This window comes from Nipponia nippon, unplaced genomic scaffold (assembly GCF_047370975.1).
Source record: "Nipponia nippon isolate SJK-2023a ecotype South Korea unplaced genomic scaffold, ASM4737097v1 scaffold_5, whole genome shotgun sequence".
Taxonomy (NCBI): domain Eukaryota; kingdom Metazoa; phylum Chordata; class Aves; order Pelecaniformes; family Threskiornithidae; genus Nipponia; species Nipponia nippon.
In genome coordinates this window covers 78,357,182-78,377,133 of record NW_028262369.1, presented here as the reverse complement: position 1 = coordinate 78,377,133, position 19,952 = coordinate 78,357,182, and the positions used below count along the sequence as shown (strand labels likewise).

The 19,952-nt window shown below is 35.2% G+C and overlaps 1 protein-coding gene across 12 annotated transcripts in view; it reads left to right on the top strand.

The window, feature by feature from the left end:
- Positions 1–19,952, top strand: part of UBR3 (ubiquitin protein ligase E3 component n-recognin 3) — a 118,255-nt gene that overhangs the window by 53,470 nt on the left and 44,833 nt on the right. For 8 of the 12 annotated variants that reach the window (XR_015698535.1, XR_015698536.1, XM_087730160.1 and 5 more), the window contains 7 exons: positions 365–538; positions 765–794; positions 2,200–2,660; positions 6,540–6,628; positions 13,621–13,770; positions 14,283–14,416; positions 17,858–17,968. Coding sequence is in view for 10 of the 12 variants with exons in the window: in XM_087730160.1 (XP_087586286.1) it covers positions 365–538; positions 765–794; positions 2,200–2,660; positions 6,540–6,628; positions 13,621–13,770; positions 14,283–14,416; positions 17,858–17,968 (1,149 nt within the window). In the remaining 2 variants the exon portion in view is untranslated. The remainder of the gene's footprint in view (positions 1–364; positions 539–764; positions 795–2,199; positions 2,661–6,539; positions 6,629–13,620; positions 13,771–14,282; positions 14,417–17,857; positions 17,969–19,952) is intronic. The other 4 variants (XM_087730163.1, XM_087730164.1, XM_087730158.1 and 1 more) reach the window with 1 other exon arrangement.

Genomic DNA, 19,952 nt, shown 5'->3' with positions numbered 1-19,952 from the left:
TTTTTTCCCCAGTGATTGACTTCTGTATAGTTCAGATCTTTTGTATTAATCTTAGATTGTACAGCTTCAGATTACACTGAATTGTTCCTTTTACTTCTGCTAGATAGCACTGATGGCATGTATTTGATTATATTAAAATCAAATGTGTAGATTTATGTATTTATCAGACCCATAGTCCTCACAGTAGGCATCAGCCATATCATAATTTTTAAGAGGTATATCAGCTTTAGTGAGGTACATACTGTTCAACATATTGTTCCTATCTCATGGAGAGATGATGGCCTTTGTAATACACTTACAAAAACAACATGAATTACTGTAACACATACGAGAAATTATACTAATTTTTTTTTTGCTATTTTAGGAATCTGCAGGTGGACAAGAGCGTTGCCATGATAGTTGGTTTCCAGGTAGTAATTTGGTTTCAAACATGCGCCACTTCATTAACTATGTCCGAGTAAGAGTACCAGAAACTGCTCCAGAGGTGAAGAGGGAACCACCTGCAAGTACAAGTTCTGATGGTTTAGCTTCATCACAAGTAAGTACATACAAATATCGGTCCTTTTCCTAGATTAGTTTAAGTTATTGCCTGTTTTGGCTTCTTTTGTTAGGATTTTTTTTATTGTTTTTATGAATTTCTTAGTATTTTTCTTTCCTCCAGTAATCTTTCCTAAGTGTACTGATAACAGAAATAGAATTTATTTCAAATGATACCTCCTTCCAGATGATGTATTTAATGACTTTTTTTGTCCTCAATCTACCAGAGTTCAAGGCGGAAGAGCCTCCAGAGAGAGGTAGATCTGTGTGTAGTTTGTTCTCCTAAGCAATTAACTAGCAATATGGCTTTAACTGTGCTCACCTTAACATTCAGTGAAGTCTTCTAATTTTCCTGAGTTTCCTTTAATTTATATTGCAAGGAGTCATGCTTTTTTCATATTCTTGATTGTAATCTTAGGTAGTAGACTTTTAAGCAAAGAAATGCCCCTACATTTTTAATACATATTTTGAAATGAAAGCTTTCTATCAAATATAAAATGTCATTGATAGCTTACTGCTTGAGCTTTGTGTTTAGGCCTGTTTTGTCTTGCCAAGATATTACTAACATTTAATAATGTAGAGTAGTCTTAGCTTTCTTGAATCTAGGTAAGTTTAACCTTACATTGAAAGTGCATTTGAAATGATGAATGGCAAGTTTGGGTTTTTTTTGTGAAAACAAAACGAATATGTAAATGGTGAGATCCTGAAAGATTTATAGGTGGTAGATAATATAATCTCTATGTCAGGATTGCTTTTGTATCTTTTGTATACAGCACTAAAGATTACTGTATGGCAACTGTAGTGAAATACAATGGATATTTCTTTCTCATGTTAATGTTAGAAAAATAGATCAAAATTTAAAGTAGGTAGGTGAGATGAAATAGATTAAAAAATAAAGAAAGTAGGTGAGATGATTGTCAGAATCCCATTTTTGTATTTGATCTCTGAAGTATTTGGTATCTTTTGGCTGCCCGGCCTTCTGAGAAGGAGAGGGTAAGATGTTAAAGCATTCTGAATTTCATGTTCAAAATATTTAGGAAACATCTCTCTGCTATGGATTCAGTATATGCAAGTTGCTTCCATGTATCCTTAATTTGGGACTGAAAGCAAGGATAGCATAGAATAGAAACACCTGAATGGGCTTTGTCATTAATGTAGCTGCACTCATGTGCCCTGAATAGCAAGCTCTGCTTGCAGATATATGGGTATGTGGCTTCTGGATCTCAGCTACTAAATCTACACAAAATGGACAGTGCCCATGGGAAAGTGCAGCAGTGCTCAGTAGTCTTTAATAAAGACATTTAAATGACATAAAAATACTGAAATTATGAATATTCCCGAGAAAGTAAGGAAATATTACTCGGAGAACAGAATTCTGAGTTTGACTAGAGCAAAGCCAGTTGTTAGTTGTTATGGTATGGATGATATTTTAATTTTGTACTTGGCTTTTTATGCAGCTGTGTAAAACAGATTTGTATGAAAATATGACATGCAAGCTTAGTATTTTGCTATACCAAATTCCAATACGTTTTGGAAGGGGAGAGGAAACTTAAAATGTTTCATGCCTTTCCTCCTAGTTCAAAATATTTTCTATGGTTTTATAAATGTATGTTGTTTATACTTACATTTTGAAAATTAAATGTTATATTTTTTCTTCCCAAGAACTCGGGGACAGCTCAAGTGTTCAGTTTGGTTGCAGAACGTAGAAAGAAATTTCAGGAGATCATCAATCGGAACACCAGTGAGGCAAATCAGGTGGTTCGACCCAAAACGTCAATGAAATGGTCAGCACCTGGTGCAACTCCACAGCTAACCACAGCCATTCTAGAAGTTAAGGAAAGCATACTGTCCTTGCTGATTAAATTGCATCACAAACTCTCAGGAAAGCAAAACTCTTACTATCCTCCGTGGCTGGATGATGTGGATGTTTTAATCCACCCAGAAATTCCAAGATACTCTCACGGTGATGGAATGACGGCAGTAGAAAGAATTTTATTGAAAGCTGCTGTACAGAGCAGATTGAATAAACGTATAATTGAAGAGATATGCAGAAAGGTCCTACCTCCTGTACCACCAAAAAAGATTAGTTCTGCAGAGAAGAAAACTTTGGATAAAGAAGAAAGGTAACATTAAGAACAAAGTAAAGGGGTGGTAGACGGGCAGTGTGTATTGTGCATCTATTGATTGATCTGTCTCTAGGTCTTTGCATGAATTAGTTATTAAAAGAGTAAGTCTTAATTCTACAGTTCTCTTTTTTTATCCATTTTGTATATACATGATTTACATGGGTACTGAGGAAAAACCTGCGCCTTGGTAATTTAGATCTTTAAATTAGAAAACTTTCATAATGATTTTATGTGATATAGACGCTCACCCTTCATGTTGCCAGGTATGCCACTCATATGTACAAAGGTGCAGAATTAAGACTGTGTTAACTTTTGAGACTTAACTGTGCAACCTCAAGATGAGGTAGAAAATTTTTTTGATTTTATATTGTCTGTTCATTCACATGCACACATCACACCATGATTATTTTTGTTTGTTTACTATATGTGGGTTTGGTAATGCTGCCTTTTTTGCTTGTCCAACACATTCAATTTTAAAATTCTGTCTGTCTGAATTTTTTGGGGAAAAAGCTCAGACAGTTTTGAGATTGAGGTCAGGACATGATGAGTCTTGAGAGCACCCAGAATACCAGCACTACTGAAACTGAATGCAGAGAGCCTGCTTCTCTTCTGCTTTCAGCAACTGCTGTGTTGGCATGTGAGTCCTGTGGAAGGGGAATCATCCAGTTCAAATGCCTGGAGGACAGCAACTAGAGCTGAGAAGTAGAGGTGAAAATGAGGACTGGCAGGGGCAAAGAGTTGAAGACTGGGACTGGAAGGAGAAACCTGGTCGATCTAATAGTGAGCGAAGGGAAGATGCCAGATCAAGTGAATAGTTGATGTGGGAAGACTCAAGCTGGCAAGTTGGGGATGTTAGGGAAGAACTGAGCTGTCAGGACAGAAATACTCAGAGAATAGTAGCAAATGAAAGAACTAGTTTTTAGTGAAAATCTCAGTGCCAGAGAATGGGGTCTTAAGAGCTGATAGGAGAAGGAGAATGTGGAATAGGAATGCAAATGCCTGGAGGGCACGAGTAAGACAGAGATTGGCATTTGGGGGATGTTACAGAGCCAGCCAGAAAGACTGGCTGGAGTGGGGCAGTGGGAAGAGATTGGTAACTGGTTAGTACAAAAGACTGAAACATGGCATTTGAAGCGAGGGGATGGTGGATAGGGTTAGAAGGTTGGGGTGTAGAGAGTGGGGTGGTCAGGTTAGAAAACTTAACACGTTCGCTGAAGTAGCGACAGGGCGCAGGCTGGAACGGACAAGAATACTCTTGAGTGCTTGTCCCAGCAGTATTTTGATGTATTAATGGTTTATGTAACCAGACTACCTGATTATGGTTCTAGAAATTTGGGTAGAAACATGCAGCTGGCTCATTTAGTTTCAGGATTACCTTTATTTATTCTGCTATTTTTATTGTTTTGAAAATAAATTTTTCAATAAATTCTCTCTGATATGTCCAAGACCTACACTGTACTTGAAAATTAAACATAAAAAAATTAAAAATAGATTTAATATTTTTTATAAATTACATACTTTACAAAGTAAAATTATTTTTTTCTTACAAGTGGTCAGTTACTGGTTTAATTTTCAACATCCCTTGTAAGAGTTCAGTAAATGAGAGAAACAGTCAAGGGTTAGCACATAAAATTGTATTTCAGAAAATGCCAGACTGAATGGCTGCTTTAGATAAAACACAGCTACATCTTGGACACCTACTTGTTATTGTGGTACTCAGTAGTGCTAGATTTTTGTACAGGAGAAGCATGAGAATCAATAAATCAAGTAACTTTTCATATAGAAAAGGGTAAGGTCATTCCTTTCCCCCTATAAAGGATGTGATATTTTCAAGGATCTATTGTGGGCACTTGAAGTTTTCAATTAAGTTCTGGGGCTAACGTAATGATGAAAACAAATGTTTCCAGTTCTTTGTTGCTCTGAGTGACTATTTTCTTCTCCTCAAATCCCTAATGGCACTGGGGACCCATGAAGTTTGTTACTAAACAGTGTGATAACTGATATGACTGATCTCATAGACTGACAGTGCTCCTATAGTCAGGCTGCAATTTTTACTTTTTTTTTGGTTGTTTTGTTTTGTTTTTCTTTTTCCCCCAAGTCCAATTTGTTATTACTGAAGATAAAGCAGACTCTGAGCGTTCGGTGATCACCCTTTTTGGTTACTTCAATATATAACGGCAAACTTGGCATCACTCAGGCAATGGGTTGTCGCCATAGAAACTGAAATACAGAACTAGAAGAGAGCTCGAGCTGCTTGCAGTATTTTTTCAATTGCAGTGTCATACTCCCATGGGCCATCGTGGAAAATTACTGAGCTGTACTGAATCTGTCAGAGTTTGTTTATGTCTTCTTATTAAAGGCCTCTATTTACAGTCACTCTGCTTTTAGTCAAGCCGTGTATTCAGAAATTCCCAGGGAGAAATAAATAAAAACAGGTTTCATGAATGCCCTGGTATGATCCTCAGAATAATGAATCTTAGGATTGTTGTAAATAGAAGTTATTTTGAGAAACGGTGGCTGTACAATGTGACAGATAAATGGGCAGAGATATTTGGGTTTTTAAGGTGTCTTGAAGAAAACAAGTTAGAAGCTTTGACTTATAAAGAGGCCACCTCGGGATAACAGGTTACAGTTTATTAGCTGCGTTGGGCCTGTGCATACCTGTTCCTGTGCCAGGACAGTGATAATCAGACAGATTATGTCAGATGCCAAGTGAGGTTTTTAAATCCCCTGTTAGTTACCTGAATCATCTCTGAGCAGGGTAAAAAAAATCATTGTAAATGCTGATACACAGAGTTTGTAGCTCTGATAGTGCTTCCGTAGCTGCACTGGGGAGGTGCTGCGTAAAGCCCTCATCCGTGGGGCATGTAGGTCTTTGCACGTGCCATATGATGAGCAGCTGTGGTGTCAGTTTTGTTTGGTTTTCCCACTTGAGCTCTCCAATTTCCTCTATTTGTAAACTCTTGTCAAAGCAAAGATCCTTTCTTGGTACCTCAGGAAGAAGAAAATCAATGTCTATTTTCTTTATCTTTTTATATCCATGAATATTCCTCTACCCACTGCAGTCTGTATATATAGGGACTTCTAGAATAGCTGGTCATATAGCCTTGTACAGATCACTAATACAGTTTAAATAGAAGGATAGACAAGAATGAGTCTCTAATGTCTGCCATTTTTAAATACAGAGCTGTGTTAAACGATGAGGAAAAAGTTAGTGAAGTCGGGTTGGCTTCAGGGAGATAAGGGCCTTCAGTCTGGAAGCAGCCTCAAACTCCTTTAAGTCCAGGTATAAAAGCTGTTGGTGACCAGTATCTAGGGTGGAGGTGGGGGAGAAGGAACCAGTATGAGGAGCTTTAGCTGGAAAATAAATTATTCATAATTGTTTCCCTTGGCATCAAGCTTAATATCAAAAGTGAGTGAGGTAGGCATTATTATTATTATTAACAACTTGTAAACATTGGTTGCTCACAAGAGTACTTGGTTTTTGTACAACGGTTGACATTTCACTCTGTTAGTCTTCCCTTATGTAATATAAAATAACTTTCAAGAATAAGGTCTTGGGTTCTTTTTCTTATGATGCCATGTCCTAATCTGTTAAAGGATCCTTTGGTTTTCTGAAGGTTTTTTTTAGGATAGGATTTTATTCCTTTCTTTCAGACTCAAAAGAAAATAACTCTTATTTCTTAAAAAACTCTACTTTTAAAGCAAGAGATTGTTTTTTTTTTTTTTAGCCTTGAAAATTAATCTTTTATTTAGAGAAAACCTGAATTTTGAATTATATTATTGAAGGTGGCAACTGTAATCAGCCTGACACTATGAACTGATCTTTTTCCTCCAATATATACACTCTTTTTTTCCCCCTCTTCTTTCACTCAGACGACGGAAAGCCAGAGAAAGGCAACAGAAATTGTTGGCTGAATTTGCCTCAAGGCAGAAAAGCTTCATGGAAACTGCCATGGATGTTGGTAAGTTTTTGTGTGGTTGACTGCTTGCCTTTTTTTTTTTTTAATTTCCATAATTTGCATGTTAGTATTAAGGTTTTTACTCAAACAGTTTCAAAAAGAAACAAAGAAACCCCAGACAAAAACTCTTCCCCTCAGATTCCACTACTGTATCTACTTGTGCACTAAGTACATCTTAAGAGGCTTAAAGTTGCGTTTTCTAGGACAGATAATACTGAATACATAATTGCTAAAGAATAGATTAAATGATCTTGAAAATATTTAAAAGAGAACACATAATCTGTAGGACATAATTTTATTCCTATTTTTTCTTAATATACAGTGGATGAGATGATTAAATGTGTGTGGTGTGTTTCAAAGTATTTACCTTCTAATATAAAATGTCTCAAAGTTAGTTTGTCTTAAAGATTGCATTTTCTTTAATCTGTAATAATAAAATTTAAGATTATTTCTTCATAGAGTCTCAAATTTTGATAAGGTAAAAGTTTTCCATTTTAAGTTTATATACAGAATTAAGGAAAGCATAAGTTTTAGATCATCGCAGTAACTATAAGCGATAACATTGTATTGTATTTCAAGTACAAGCTTTACAGCAGAATCAGCTCTTGTTCTTCTTGAGGATAAATTCATTCGGGTTCTGTGTAGAAGCACATAATCTTGATTAGTTTGCTTGTGTTTAACTGAGGAATGGAAAATATTTTCATCATCTGGATTACTTTGTTGAAATTAGCACTTTTGAAAGAGAAGAAAAAGCAGGATTTTTTTTTTTTCTTTCCCCTCTTCCAGTCAAATCATCTGCTATGTAGTTTTGATTTGAGTTTAAGCACTGATTAGAAATATTTTGACAACTGTTTTTGCTGAAAAAGTCTTTTGAAAGTTTTTTGAAGTTCTTAAATTCCCTTCAGTTCATAGATTGCTGAGAAGATTTATTCCTGCATACTTATGAAGATCTTGGATACAGCAATCATTGAAATTTCTTTAGCAAATTAATTACTATATAAATGGTGTTATATATGGAGAGTGTGCAATACAACACAAAGTTCACAGATAAAAATGAGTTTAAGTCATGCTTATTAAATGGGTAGCTATTTCTTTTTAATCTCTTTGTTGAAGTAAGGAGGAAGGGAAGAAGAAACACGCAGTTCTACATATTAAAATTTAAGTCTTTTTACAGTCGTGGCTAATTGAAAGTGACTGGGAGACTTTGATTATGCAGTCACCTATAGTTTGAATTGTTGATATTGCAACTTTAAAGATGATGCTTTTATGTATGAAATTACATCTATCTATATATATTTACCTGTCAGCTGTATTTGCAGGTATACATATGTATGCATAAATACTCTCGTGCTCAAGTTTTATAAGCTATGTTTAAGGTAACTGCTGTGATTTGTGGATGAAGCATACTAGTTAAATCAATAAATTACACAGCATTTATTTGTGTGGAGGACTGGGAACACTTAGCTTTTACTTAACTATATATGTCAAATATTAAAAAGAACCCTTAATTTCTTTAGTAGTCAGACCTGGGCCTTTGTGCTTATGACTGTGCATTAAAAAGTTCTTGGGCATGCAACACTTAAATTCTTTGTTTTTTAGTATTTAAACAATTACTAACTTCAGATATCTTAACATAAAATGTAATGTTTGTCGTCAGTTGTATCAGGTCATGAATAGAAGTGAATAGAATCAACTTCATGGATTAAATTTTCATAAAGTTATTTTGCACGAAGACATTTCTTGGCAACAATTTAATAGAATTCCAGGCATTGTGTTAGTTGAATAATTGCTTTACTTTTTCACTAACTTTTTTCAGTGTCTTCTAGGTTGCCATACTGTTTTCCGAGTTTGTGATGAAAATTCACTGAATTTGTATTATAGTCCGGTATTCACTAGCTTTTATGTCCTGACTGGCATTAAAACACCTGACAGAAAGGAAGTACATATTCCATTATAGTGTGTAGGATTTATTTAAAAACCTAGGTTAATTGTTTGCCAGGAATATTCTCTTCAGTTTGCTCTAACATTTTTTTTTTTTTTAACTGAAGTAATTTGTTCAGCCATGAATGTAGTCTCTATATGTTACAGCAAATTATTGAAAAAGTTGCAGAAACTATTGTTACTCTGATTTTAAAACACAAGACATGGTAAGAATTCTGAAACTAGTCTTTCTGGAGTGATTCAAGTTAAAACTAATATAAGTATTTAATAGTCTAACCCTGAATTATATCATAGCTGTGGTGAAGTAGTACATTTGAAAACAAAAAATTCCTTTCATACTAAAATCAGTCAGTTAAAATGCGTTCCCTCCTCACACATTCAAACTCTTGTTACCTGTTACTTTTGTTATAGGTTGAAATTCAGCAGTAGGTTTATTTCTTAATTTTGATTGTTGTAACAGTAATAACACCATCAGAATGCAGAGATGGTGAGGCCTCAGCTCCCTGGCTTTGTCACAGATTCAGTTGGTGTCATTTGAGCAAATTATCATCATCATCATCATCATCATCAACCACTTTTAAAACTTCTCTATCTATGAAGTGTGGATGTGATTCAATGGTAAAATGTGAGAACTGGTGTAACTGCTTTTGGGTATAGCACTTCAAAAATTTCATACTAGCTTTCTTTTGACAGCATAAAAGACCGAAAATACTCTGAAAAAAATGTGTCTAGAAGACAACAGGAATAATGGAGAATAGCCAAAACTTAAAGATTATTTTATTAAAACCCCATAAACACAATACTTTCCAAAGTGCTTATTAAAGTTTACAGAGCCACTGTTAATCCCCTGAAGCATTCCTCTTGTTTGATGGTTGGGATGCTGCAATGAAACATGGCTTAACAGGTAGCTACCCAATTACATGTTCATTTTTCAGTATTAAACATGTCTAATTTTACAAGCAAAAATTATTTATTTGAACTGGAATTCACAAATTCATCTGAGGTTCTGAAAGTAAAGGTTGCCATTTTCTTGCATATCATCACTGTAGAAAAAATTCTGATTGTTTAGCCCTTTCCACTTGTGCCCCCTGTTACTTTCTATTTATATTCTGTGACACCTGCAGAACTGCATTGCCATTCAACCTTGCTGGGAAGTATTTAAGTGAAATTTAGAAACAGTCATGTTAATGAACTAGGATGGAACAGAATCCACTGTGCTGTCTTTAGCTGTTTGACTGCAGGACGAACATAAAAAGCAGAAAAATAAACCAAGAAACATCGTTCTAAGAGCAGCAGATAGAGCTCTTGAAATATCTGAGGAGAATGTCTAGTGAGTGAAAAAGGTATTGTCACATCCAGTGTCAATTCCATAGGCCTTCTAGTCTCCTAGTAATAGCTACTTTTACATCTGTGTTTGGAGAGCACATACCGCAGTGTGAGGCTGTGGTTTATCTGTCTTGATGTGGAACTCCATGCAAGAGATTTTTGAAACTTCACTGTCTTTCAGGCAGGACTTGATAAGAACAAAAATAAATCCCTCTGCCCGAGGTTAATAGTAGCCTTTAACAAATTACAGTGATATTTGTAATGATCTGTCTATCTAAGTTTTATAAACATGAAATATTATGATCCATTCCAGGCAAGCTGCTAAACTACTTAATCAAATGTATATTAGTGAAAATTTGTAAATTGGTTAATTTGTGAATTACAAATATTAAGATATCTCATGTTCCTTCAATAGTTTTGCTGTCTCTGAAGTGCCCAATGTGATTTTTTTTTTTAAATGCCTCGTGATAAGTATGCAGTATGATCTTTGTGGTTTTTTCCGATGATGTGAGTCTTGGCAGGACGTCATTTTGTCCTTCAAGCAAACGTTCCATAGCTAGAGTTAAAAAGAAGTCAGAGTTTTAATGCAAGGTGACATAGATTTCCTAACGCTCAATCTTCTGAACCCAGATAGAAAAATAAATTAGGTACTGATCTCTTGAGAATATATATGCTGGGTCAGGGCAAAGAATATTAGCATGCTAATGGTTGCTTTGATACCAAGGGGCCACTTTGACACACAATGTGTACAGCAGTAGAATGTTGACTACAGTCAACAGAGATTGTAAACCTTTTACTGTGTTTACAGAGCCCTTTCCGTTCTGGGGTTATGCTGGGTAGGGGAAAGAAGGGGAGTGAATCTTTAACTCCAGAGAGTATAAATTAAATAAAATTCAGGCGCAATGCATTCCATGATAAAACTGTGTGCTAGATTTTAGCAGACTGATCAGTATTTGCTAGGAAGTAGGAAATGCTAGGATTTTGTAACTTTGGGTCTCTTACTCCTATTGGTACAAAACCAAAGAAAGAGCTAAATACACTTTTTTAAAAACGCATGGGAATTACAGTGTTTGGCACTACCCTGGATTTCTGTCACAGTTTAAATGTTTTCATCCTCCTTTAGTGTTTTTACCTTTGTTTTTAATGAGGTTCATATTTATCCAGATTTCTGAAATAATTCACAAGGACAAAGAAGAGTCCCAGAACCCACTATAAGGGGGTGGGGTGTGTTACAACATTAGACAAACCTCATGAGAGAAACTTGGTGAATTGATACCAGTGCCACGCGTCTTATCTTGTATTTCTCATTTACTCCTTCTTCACACACAGTGACATCATCAGGACAAGTCTCTCTGAAATCAATTAGGTTAAATCTTTGGAGAGTCAGAGTTTTCAACTGTAGGCATCTTTGGTTGTATTCCAAAGAATGCTTGACATAAAATACACTTGCTGTCTCATATGACTGCTGCCTGGCTAGTAAAGCCATGCTTCAGCCTAGCAGCTAAAGGTATCTTCTCAAACAAACCATAGCCCAAGTCTTATCTTCCAAAGAAGCTAACAACTAGTTTAAGCCAGTAATCAAGGTTTATCATAGTCCATTCAAAAATAATTGGGGGGGGGGGTGTTGGTTGGGTTTTTTTGGTCTGCTTAATTATTTGAGATTTTTAATTCTTGCCAATTTCACTTACCCATGAATTTTGTGTAAGTTGACTTCGTTTTCTTTCACTAGCTCTGGGGGAAGTGATTTTATTATGAAGTCTTTCTTGATGCTAGAAGTTTAGTTCCCTTGAAATTTTATTGTTTGCCAAAGTAGCCTAGCGCTAGATCTAAGTAGTTGTGAAGGAAACATGCATTTGATCGTTGAGTTCTAAAATTAAATTAGCCTGATTTTTATGTGCCTGTTGCACATAGGCAATAGAAGTACAGATTGCATACACTGAAACACCTTTTAAATACGAAGATCTGTGGGTTTTTTCCTTTAAGTTTAAAATAAGCAATTTATGATGAATGAAGGGGTTTTTGTAAATTAAATGTTCACTGATTTTGAGGACTTCCATTGAGTTGTTCAAAATCAGATTGACACACTGTATTCTCTTACCACACTTCTTAAAAATATTGAACGGATGCATATTTTATGTTGTATTGACAATATTTTAGCAAAAGCTAAATAAGAAGGCTGGAACTCTCTAGTCATTCTCCTGTCATGTGCTTCTGATACACAGGTATATGTGACTGTGCGTTACAGAATTATGAGGTGATATTAAATATAAAAAATAGCTTTAGTGTTTACTTCTCCCTTCTGTGCTACAGTTGCTCCTAGGTTTTCTGGATGTTTGGACTTAAGAAATAAAAAACATTTGCAGTTGATGTATTCTGCTTTTTCTTTCATTGTACATCTGACTGCCACTAGATGGTGATAGACGTGTGTACAATATTAACTGTACGTCAATGAAGATCAGAGTTCATTTTCATGTGACCCTCAATAACTGACTGGGAAATCAATAGTAACTAGAACAGTGTAATTTTGATTCTGCCCTGTGAGTGAGAGCATTGCATGGAGCTTTTCATAGCAAAGAAGGATGCTGCCTGGCATCCAGCATGCCTCTCCTTACAGCAGCAGGCCTCCTGTGCTGAACTTGTAGTAGACTTTCAGAAGAGAGCAGCTCTCATAAAAGCAGTTCTGCTTGAGGATTGTTGCTGCACTCAAGGTTTTTGGGTTCTCTATCCAGCACCTTGGCCTACTTAATCAAGGAAATAAAAGGCATGGTTGAAGGCAGGGAGGAAGTGTTTTCCTTTGCAAAAATTATCTTCTAGGAAAGAAACAAAGCACCCTTATATTCTAGGTCAGGAGGCTGACTGTATGGGTTCCTGAGCAGTCAGGACAACATCGTCTAGTCCTAAGGTGCTTTTCTTTCAAGCCAATAAAGAATTCCTACCTTGGGTTGTAACATACCATAAAATGGCTTCTATTTTGGTTAGCCCCTGCCCTGAAACCACCACCACCACCGTCATGTGAACAAAGCTACATCAAGTGCAGTTGCTTCAATACTTTGAAGCTGGTCCTTAGCCTTGAATATTTCTGTCTGTGCACCTAGGAAATAATAATGTGGACCATTAGAAAACAAAATCTCTAATATGTCTTGTGTACAGTAAATGTTAAACTAAACATCTGCTGCATAGCTGCAGATTACTTTCTTATCGTACCTTAAATTTTTAAAGATTGTCCAAGTTTCATATTAAAAAAAAATCTTTCGTTTTTAGTTGCATGTTTCATTTGCCTTGTCTAATCGTCTTTAAATTATTTCTAAGGTCTCCAGATTAACTTTTTCCTTCTACTTGTTGTTAGTCAGTTATGAGCAAATCTGGTTTTAACAGAGATTCATATTCATTGCCCTTCATGTCTCTCTTCAGAGTTTTCAATATAGTATTTAATGAAATAGAAGTTAGATTTCTGTTTTATAGAAGTTTTAAAGAGGTCAAATTTAATACAAAACTTGGACTAAACATTTAATTCCACAGGGAATACTTTTGAATATGGGAAAACTTGTACTTCATTGTATAGGTGTCTTTCTGTTTGAAGCAGCAAGGTAAGTTTCAAGTAATGGTCAATGTTTTAGTTGTAGATAAACTAAAGAGATTATTTTGGAGTTTTTTCATCACTATCTGAGTGCAGGTGCAATTGAATTTTTTTCCCTCTGTTTAATATCAGTGTTCTTATCCTTTTTTAGAATCGCCAGATGCTGATATTGCCATGGAGGTAGCTACATCAGAACAGCATGTTTCTGAGGCAATATATGATTGTGTCATTTGTGGACAAAGTGGTCCTTCTACTGAAGACAGACCTACAGGGCTAGTTGTACTATTGCAAGCATCCTCAGGTATGAATGTGTGACTTGCTGCAGAAACACTGCTTGTCCAGCTTTTAGTATATGTGCATAAATACTGTTGTGTCTCACGGAGCCCGGGAAGACAGAGTCTTCCCTTTTTTTGTGGATGGTCCTCTGTAAGGCACATGTGTAGGTCAAAGGGTACTGAAAAAATGTTTAAATGTTTGGGAGAAGAGCAGTTTCATTTCTTCCTAGTTCCTGTTAGCTTTTGCAAACCCAGCAGTATATAATAGACCTGCAGGAAAATAGGTATTGAAAGAAAAAGAAAATAAATTGGCCATCAGTGTTTCTATATGTATGTATGTGTGTTTGTGTATGTATATATACTTCATGTACAAGTGCAAAAGCACAACTTTCAGTATTTAGCTTCTTTAATAATTTCTTTACTGTTTAACATCAACAAAGCATATTGTAGTTACAAACTAGAATTTCCTGATTGTTTTCTTAATTGTTTAGCATATAGTTACCCATTGCATTCTTTATTGCTTCTTATCTTCATATAGTGTTGGGACAATGCTGCAATAGCACTGAGCCAAAGAAACTACCAACTACTGAAGAGGAGCAAATATACCCTTGGGATACCTGTGCAGCACTGCATGATGTGAGGCTTACAACTTTACAGCGATACTTTAAAGATGTAAGTACTTCATATGAAAAATAATACCACTTATGAAAAATTTGTGTAAAAAAGTAAATGAAATTACAACTTAGAGTCGTCCTAGTTTCATTTGTACATTTAGTGAACACTTCATGTTGCAGGAGTTACGAAGTGTTTACTTCATAGGGTCCTTATTTTGAAATAGCGTCTGGCTTTTCCCTAGTTAGATTTTTGGCATCTAGTATGTCTACAGGCTATATAGTCATTAAATATCCATGCAGATGTTCTCTGGAAGAAGATATTTCACAATTCAGTGTGAGCACACAATTGAGATGTGGTTTTGCTGTCTTAGATATTACTTTCAAAGCACCATTTTTCTTGTGGCCATTCAGAAAACCTGATCAAGGAATTACTCTTAATTAGTTAAAAGTATTTTTGGCAGCACAGAGTAAGTGGAAAGGGTTATTTTAGCCTGTAACAGTTTTCTGAGCCACTACAGGGAAGGGGAGGATGAGTGGATGGGAAGGAGGGACCAGCAGAAGACTTCACTCTCTTCTCCTGAATCCTCAACTCTGCACATTACTGAAGTTCAATTTTACATTAATTGGTTTCCGTTTTGCAGTTCTTTTAGCTGTTCCAAGCAGAGTTTGGCATTGCTTCACGAAGCCACGTTACAGCTTTTCATATTTAATTTTGAGAGCCAATTGTTGTTGCTTAAGAGGACTTGTTCAGTTGCAGACCTTTGTGGAAGTGCTGCCTGTGACTTTCCTTGCTAGTGTATAAAAGAGATGTGTAAGATAATACACATGTTCTGAGAAATCATTCTGGGGGGAGAAGAATATGTAACCTGTGACCTTAAATTAGCTCCTATAGACCAGTCCCAGATGATATACCAGCTCTTAGGCAGTTCTAACTAAATAATCAGCCTTTAGAAGCTTTAAAGAGGAAAAACTGTGGCAATTTTTACTCTGACACAATTGCTAGCTTTCTTCTAATCTGTCATCCACAGATAATTGAAATTTGCCAACTGCAACCAAGCTTGCTTATGTAGAGTAGATTAATTTAGAGTAAATTTCATAATTGATACAGTTTTTAAAATTGGGCAGTGCTTTCAGAAAAGCACCTTCTCCTGAGGCAAATATTATGCATTTCCTTGCTACAAAGTAAAACTTTAAAGATGTATGCAGAAAATTATTTCTAAGCAAAAGATATTTTAGTTCAGAAAGAATCTGTGGGCAAGCTTTTCTTCTTTTGACATTGATGATGTTTGTTTATTGTTTCAAATAGTTAATGAATATTTTTTCCCACTGAAGGGATTAAAAACATTGAAGCAATACTGTAGCTTTATTTTTACATGTTTGCATACTACAAATGGAAGGCATTCCAAGCAAAATGTTACTCAAAAACTTGATCTGAAAATGTGTATTTCCCTTTCTGTGCAGTAACACTACCAACAGATTAGTCTAAAATATACTGTAACGCAATAAGCAAATGCATCCTGCACTCAAAAATTCCAGTCCTGATTCAAACATTAGTTGAATTAGCTATTTTTGCTTTCAAGTTTCCAGGTCACTACTGTGCTAAAAAATGTCTCTGCATAAAAGAACTAATCCTTAAATTTCTTTTGGCATAAAAATGGAAACATCTGTTAGTGTCTTGAGCATCTCGTTCAGCTGAGCTAAGCAATAAGAAGTCATTTTGTTTATCAACTGTGTCCTTCCCAGTAAGTGTCCTTCCTCTAACAACAGATTTCAGGAGGCAAGAGAATAATTTCACTTAGATGTGAAAATTTGAAGTTATGAAGCATGATCTAGCTTATCCTACTAGAAGAAAAAAAAATATTCAAGAACTACATGCTATATACAGATTGAGCAAAACAGGGCAATTGTCTCCATAAAAATTCCTTTTGCACTTTCTTAGCTGAAATTTGATGCTTGCTGTCAGTGAGGGAGTAGAGTTCTTGCCCATTAAAGAAAAAATCACTGAAAGTGATTATTTTTAACATGGAGAAGTATGACTAAGGATTAGGAGATAAAACTACATGTACTAGATTGATAGGACTATTATCAGAGTCGCATAGTAATCTGTATCCAATAACTTGATATAGGTGTGCTCCATCCCAAACCTATGGCTTGCTTTGGAATCTCCTTTATTTCTGAACTCCAGAATAATAGAGTAAAGCCTTTCTGCAAAGACTTTGGGGTTGTTTTTTTTTTTCTTATGCACATGCTACTGAGTAGTCTCATTAGCAATAAATAATGCTTTTCCTTAAGGAAACATTTGTCCTGTGGGGCTTATCCAGGTATATCATATGACCTTACTAGTAGTGCAGTCTACTAAATTATGCAGGAACCAGCAGGAGAAAAAATTTTTCTTGTTCTATGCCCTGAGAGGGTCATAGGACATTATGAATGTCAGGTTGAGACAAAGTAAATAGGAGCATGTCTTGTAGCTGGAATTTGTAATTTTGTTTTCATTTCCTGCTCAGATGCAGGAAGAAAAAAATGAGATGCTAGGACATCCTTAGAAAATGTAATGTCAGAGTTGGTTATTCACAGTACCCTGGTTTTGCATCATACATTAAGATGGTTTTAGGGTGAGTCTACACTAAAAATTGTTTTCCAATTCTGGTAGCCATATATCTTTTTCTGTTCTTTAAATGTGTAACCAGAATGTACATTTCAATCTGTGTATGAATTTTTTTTTGAGAAATGGAGATTTAATAATTAGACTGACTTATAGCTAGGTATTCTGCAAGAGAATGTCTAGAATTCCTTATCATAACTTTGCCAGTGGTGACTGTTTTTTCAGTTCATTATTTTCTGAGAACTACTAGTGAGGTACCTTTATTTTTGACATGTGGGCTATAAGTGCAGTCTTTGAATAAGGCCAATGTTTTCAAAACGATCTAGTATAAAACTTAATTCACTGAGCAAGTATTTGTTCCCTTTTCCCTTTATGATGTGTTATATACAATATTGTTCAACAGCTCCTTAAAATCCCTAAGTTTTTGCACTGAATTTTAATGGTAAGTTGGGGTTTAATTATATAACTGTGATCTTGTTATTTTGGTTACATACTAAACTGAAGGAAATGTATTGAAGCAGTATATTGCCATTGGACATGGGATAACTTGTACTGTTGGAACAGACGGTAGAGTTAGAGCCGTCTTAATGCTGTAGTACAAGAGGTTCTTTTAAAAAAGTCATTATTTTATGTGACAAGCACTGCAGAATTTTAACTTACATGTCTGGCTCTTTGTTGGAAAGAATAGCATAATGGCAGACATGTAAGTTAGGACAAGTAAATACTTTACAAAAATAAAATTTTTCTTTATTTCCACAGCGTGGCTTTCAATTAGATAGCATGCAAATAAAAATCTATATATTTTTAAAATCTTAAAAGTAAGTTGTGGTAAATACCTTTATAACTTTATATATATTGTTGTTCAGTTTTCTTACTGTGTTTGTTTTGTTTTAGAGTTCCTGCCTGCAAGCAGTGTCAGTAGGCTGGGAAGGAGGTGTTTATGTACAAACTTGTGGTCACACTTTGCACATAGATTGTCACAAATCTTACATGGAATCTTTACGTGTAAGTAAAACTGAAGATCATCTTTTTTATTTGGATCTCAACTGGTCTTTGTGAAGTCAATTGGATTTATGCTGTTCAATTCAGAGAAAGAAAGATTGAGTTTACATGAATGGACAAGACGTTTTTACTGTGTTTCAAGAACTGTAGATACTAAATCTCTTATTACATCTTGACATTATTAACAAAAGTACTTTGTTTTCAGTTATTCTGAAATATCAGAAAAAATACTTTTTAAAGTATTTTAAAGACTAAATTAATAGTGTTCTTAAATCACCTGTTTGGTTTTTTTTCCTTGTGTGCATATATAGGTAAAGCATTTCGTACACTTTTCATTTCTGTTTCATAGATTCCTATTTTGATGTTTAACATGTGTTAGAAATTACAGAGAAACTGAAGAAAGAATGAGAGGGGAATTTTACAAATCTAAACTTGTGGGTTTGGTTAATTCCTAATATGAAAATTCAATGACAAAAAGTTAGATTTTTATCTCCAGTTATGTATGGTATATGTTATGTATATACATGCAATTTAAAGAAATTAGTTAAAATAGTTTAACTCTTGTGAATGATGCTTCACCACCCTTGGAAAATACTATTGGGAATTTACTGCTATATATGATTTCAAAATACAGTTAGTTAAGACTCACAAATTGTTGGCTAAAAAAGACATCCTTATTTTCACATGGTCTGAGTAAACAGGGTAGTGTTCCATTGATGTTGCTGGCCTCCTTTTGCCCCTCTCAACCTCTTGCAGCCCAATTGCAGATCTTCTGAATGGCACCGTAGATTGTTATCACAAGCTCAGCAGTGGTAGAAGTCATTAGATTTTAAGCAATCACTTCTTTCTGTATTATTTATTGTCATAAAATAAAGACTAAGTGATGACTTCTTGTTGCATATGAAACTGCTTTTTTATTCAAGATTACTTTATGTGATACTTCTTTAGGTTTATTTTTTCATAAGTTTTGTTGATTTGTTTCCATTTTGAGAAAAAAGATGAGCAATGCTTTGTATTTTTAGAATCAGCATTGGTCATACTGTGAAATTTACCTCTAGAGAAACTGGAAGCTGTGCCACCTTTATTGGATCCCATGATGAATTGTGCTTTTCCATATGTCTGTAAAGATGCTTTCAGGGGTAATTGTGTCATCAAGATAATTAAGTAAAATCTGTGCTTTCATGGTAGAATCTAATTTTACAGAATTTTGGAAAAGTAATCTTTTGCATCATATAGACACTGAAGTCCCTTTTCTGGTGGATTCTCACTTAAACTTGAAATAAACTATTAATTCCATCTCATTGTGTTCTTGAATATTTCTAGATTGTTTAAGTGAACTTTTGATCCTGGCATGTATTACTACTACCTAGATGAGTGCATAATAATTTTTACTATTCCTAGCATTCTTAGTACTGAAATAGTTTATGTAGACTTGTGTTCATCTGGATAAAACATTTATTGTTTCATAGTACAATCAGAGATCAACATCCAGAAAGGTATGTAAAAGTAGGCTCACCAGAATGCCTCAGCATTCTGGGCTGATTGCTTGAAGTTTAAATTACAGTCACTATTAACTTAGCAGTTCTCGTCTCCCAGGAGTGGGAAACTGTTGAGGCAATTCACGAAGCTGAAGCAAGGCTGCTTGCCAGTAACAGGAGTACTTGGGAGATGCCCCCACTTCCCAAACGCGTACTTCTGTGTCCATTTTTTGGTCCTTCATGATAAAGAAGAAATAAACAGGGGTTTTGTCATGCTGCACTCCAATGGCTACTTGAGTAGGTTTTTCAGCCTGTACTACTTCTGAGAAATATCTTCAAATATGTCTCATGCCCGAAAATAAAATTGCCTTTTGATAAACTAAAAGATGTTATCAAGGGAGTCTCAAACTGTTTGGGGAGTTGCTAGGAAGAGACAACACATGTAAAATGTTCAAAGTACCCCATTGAAGTATTTCTAGTTTATTATGGGGATATTGTTGACGATGAAG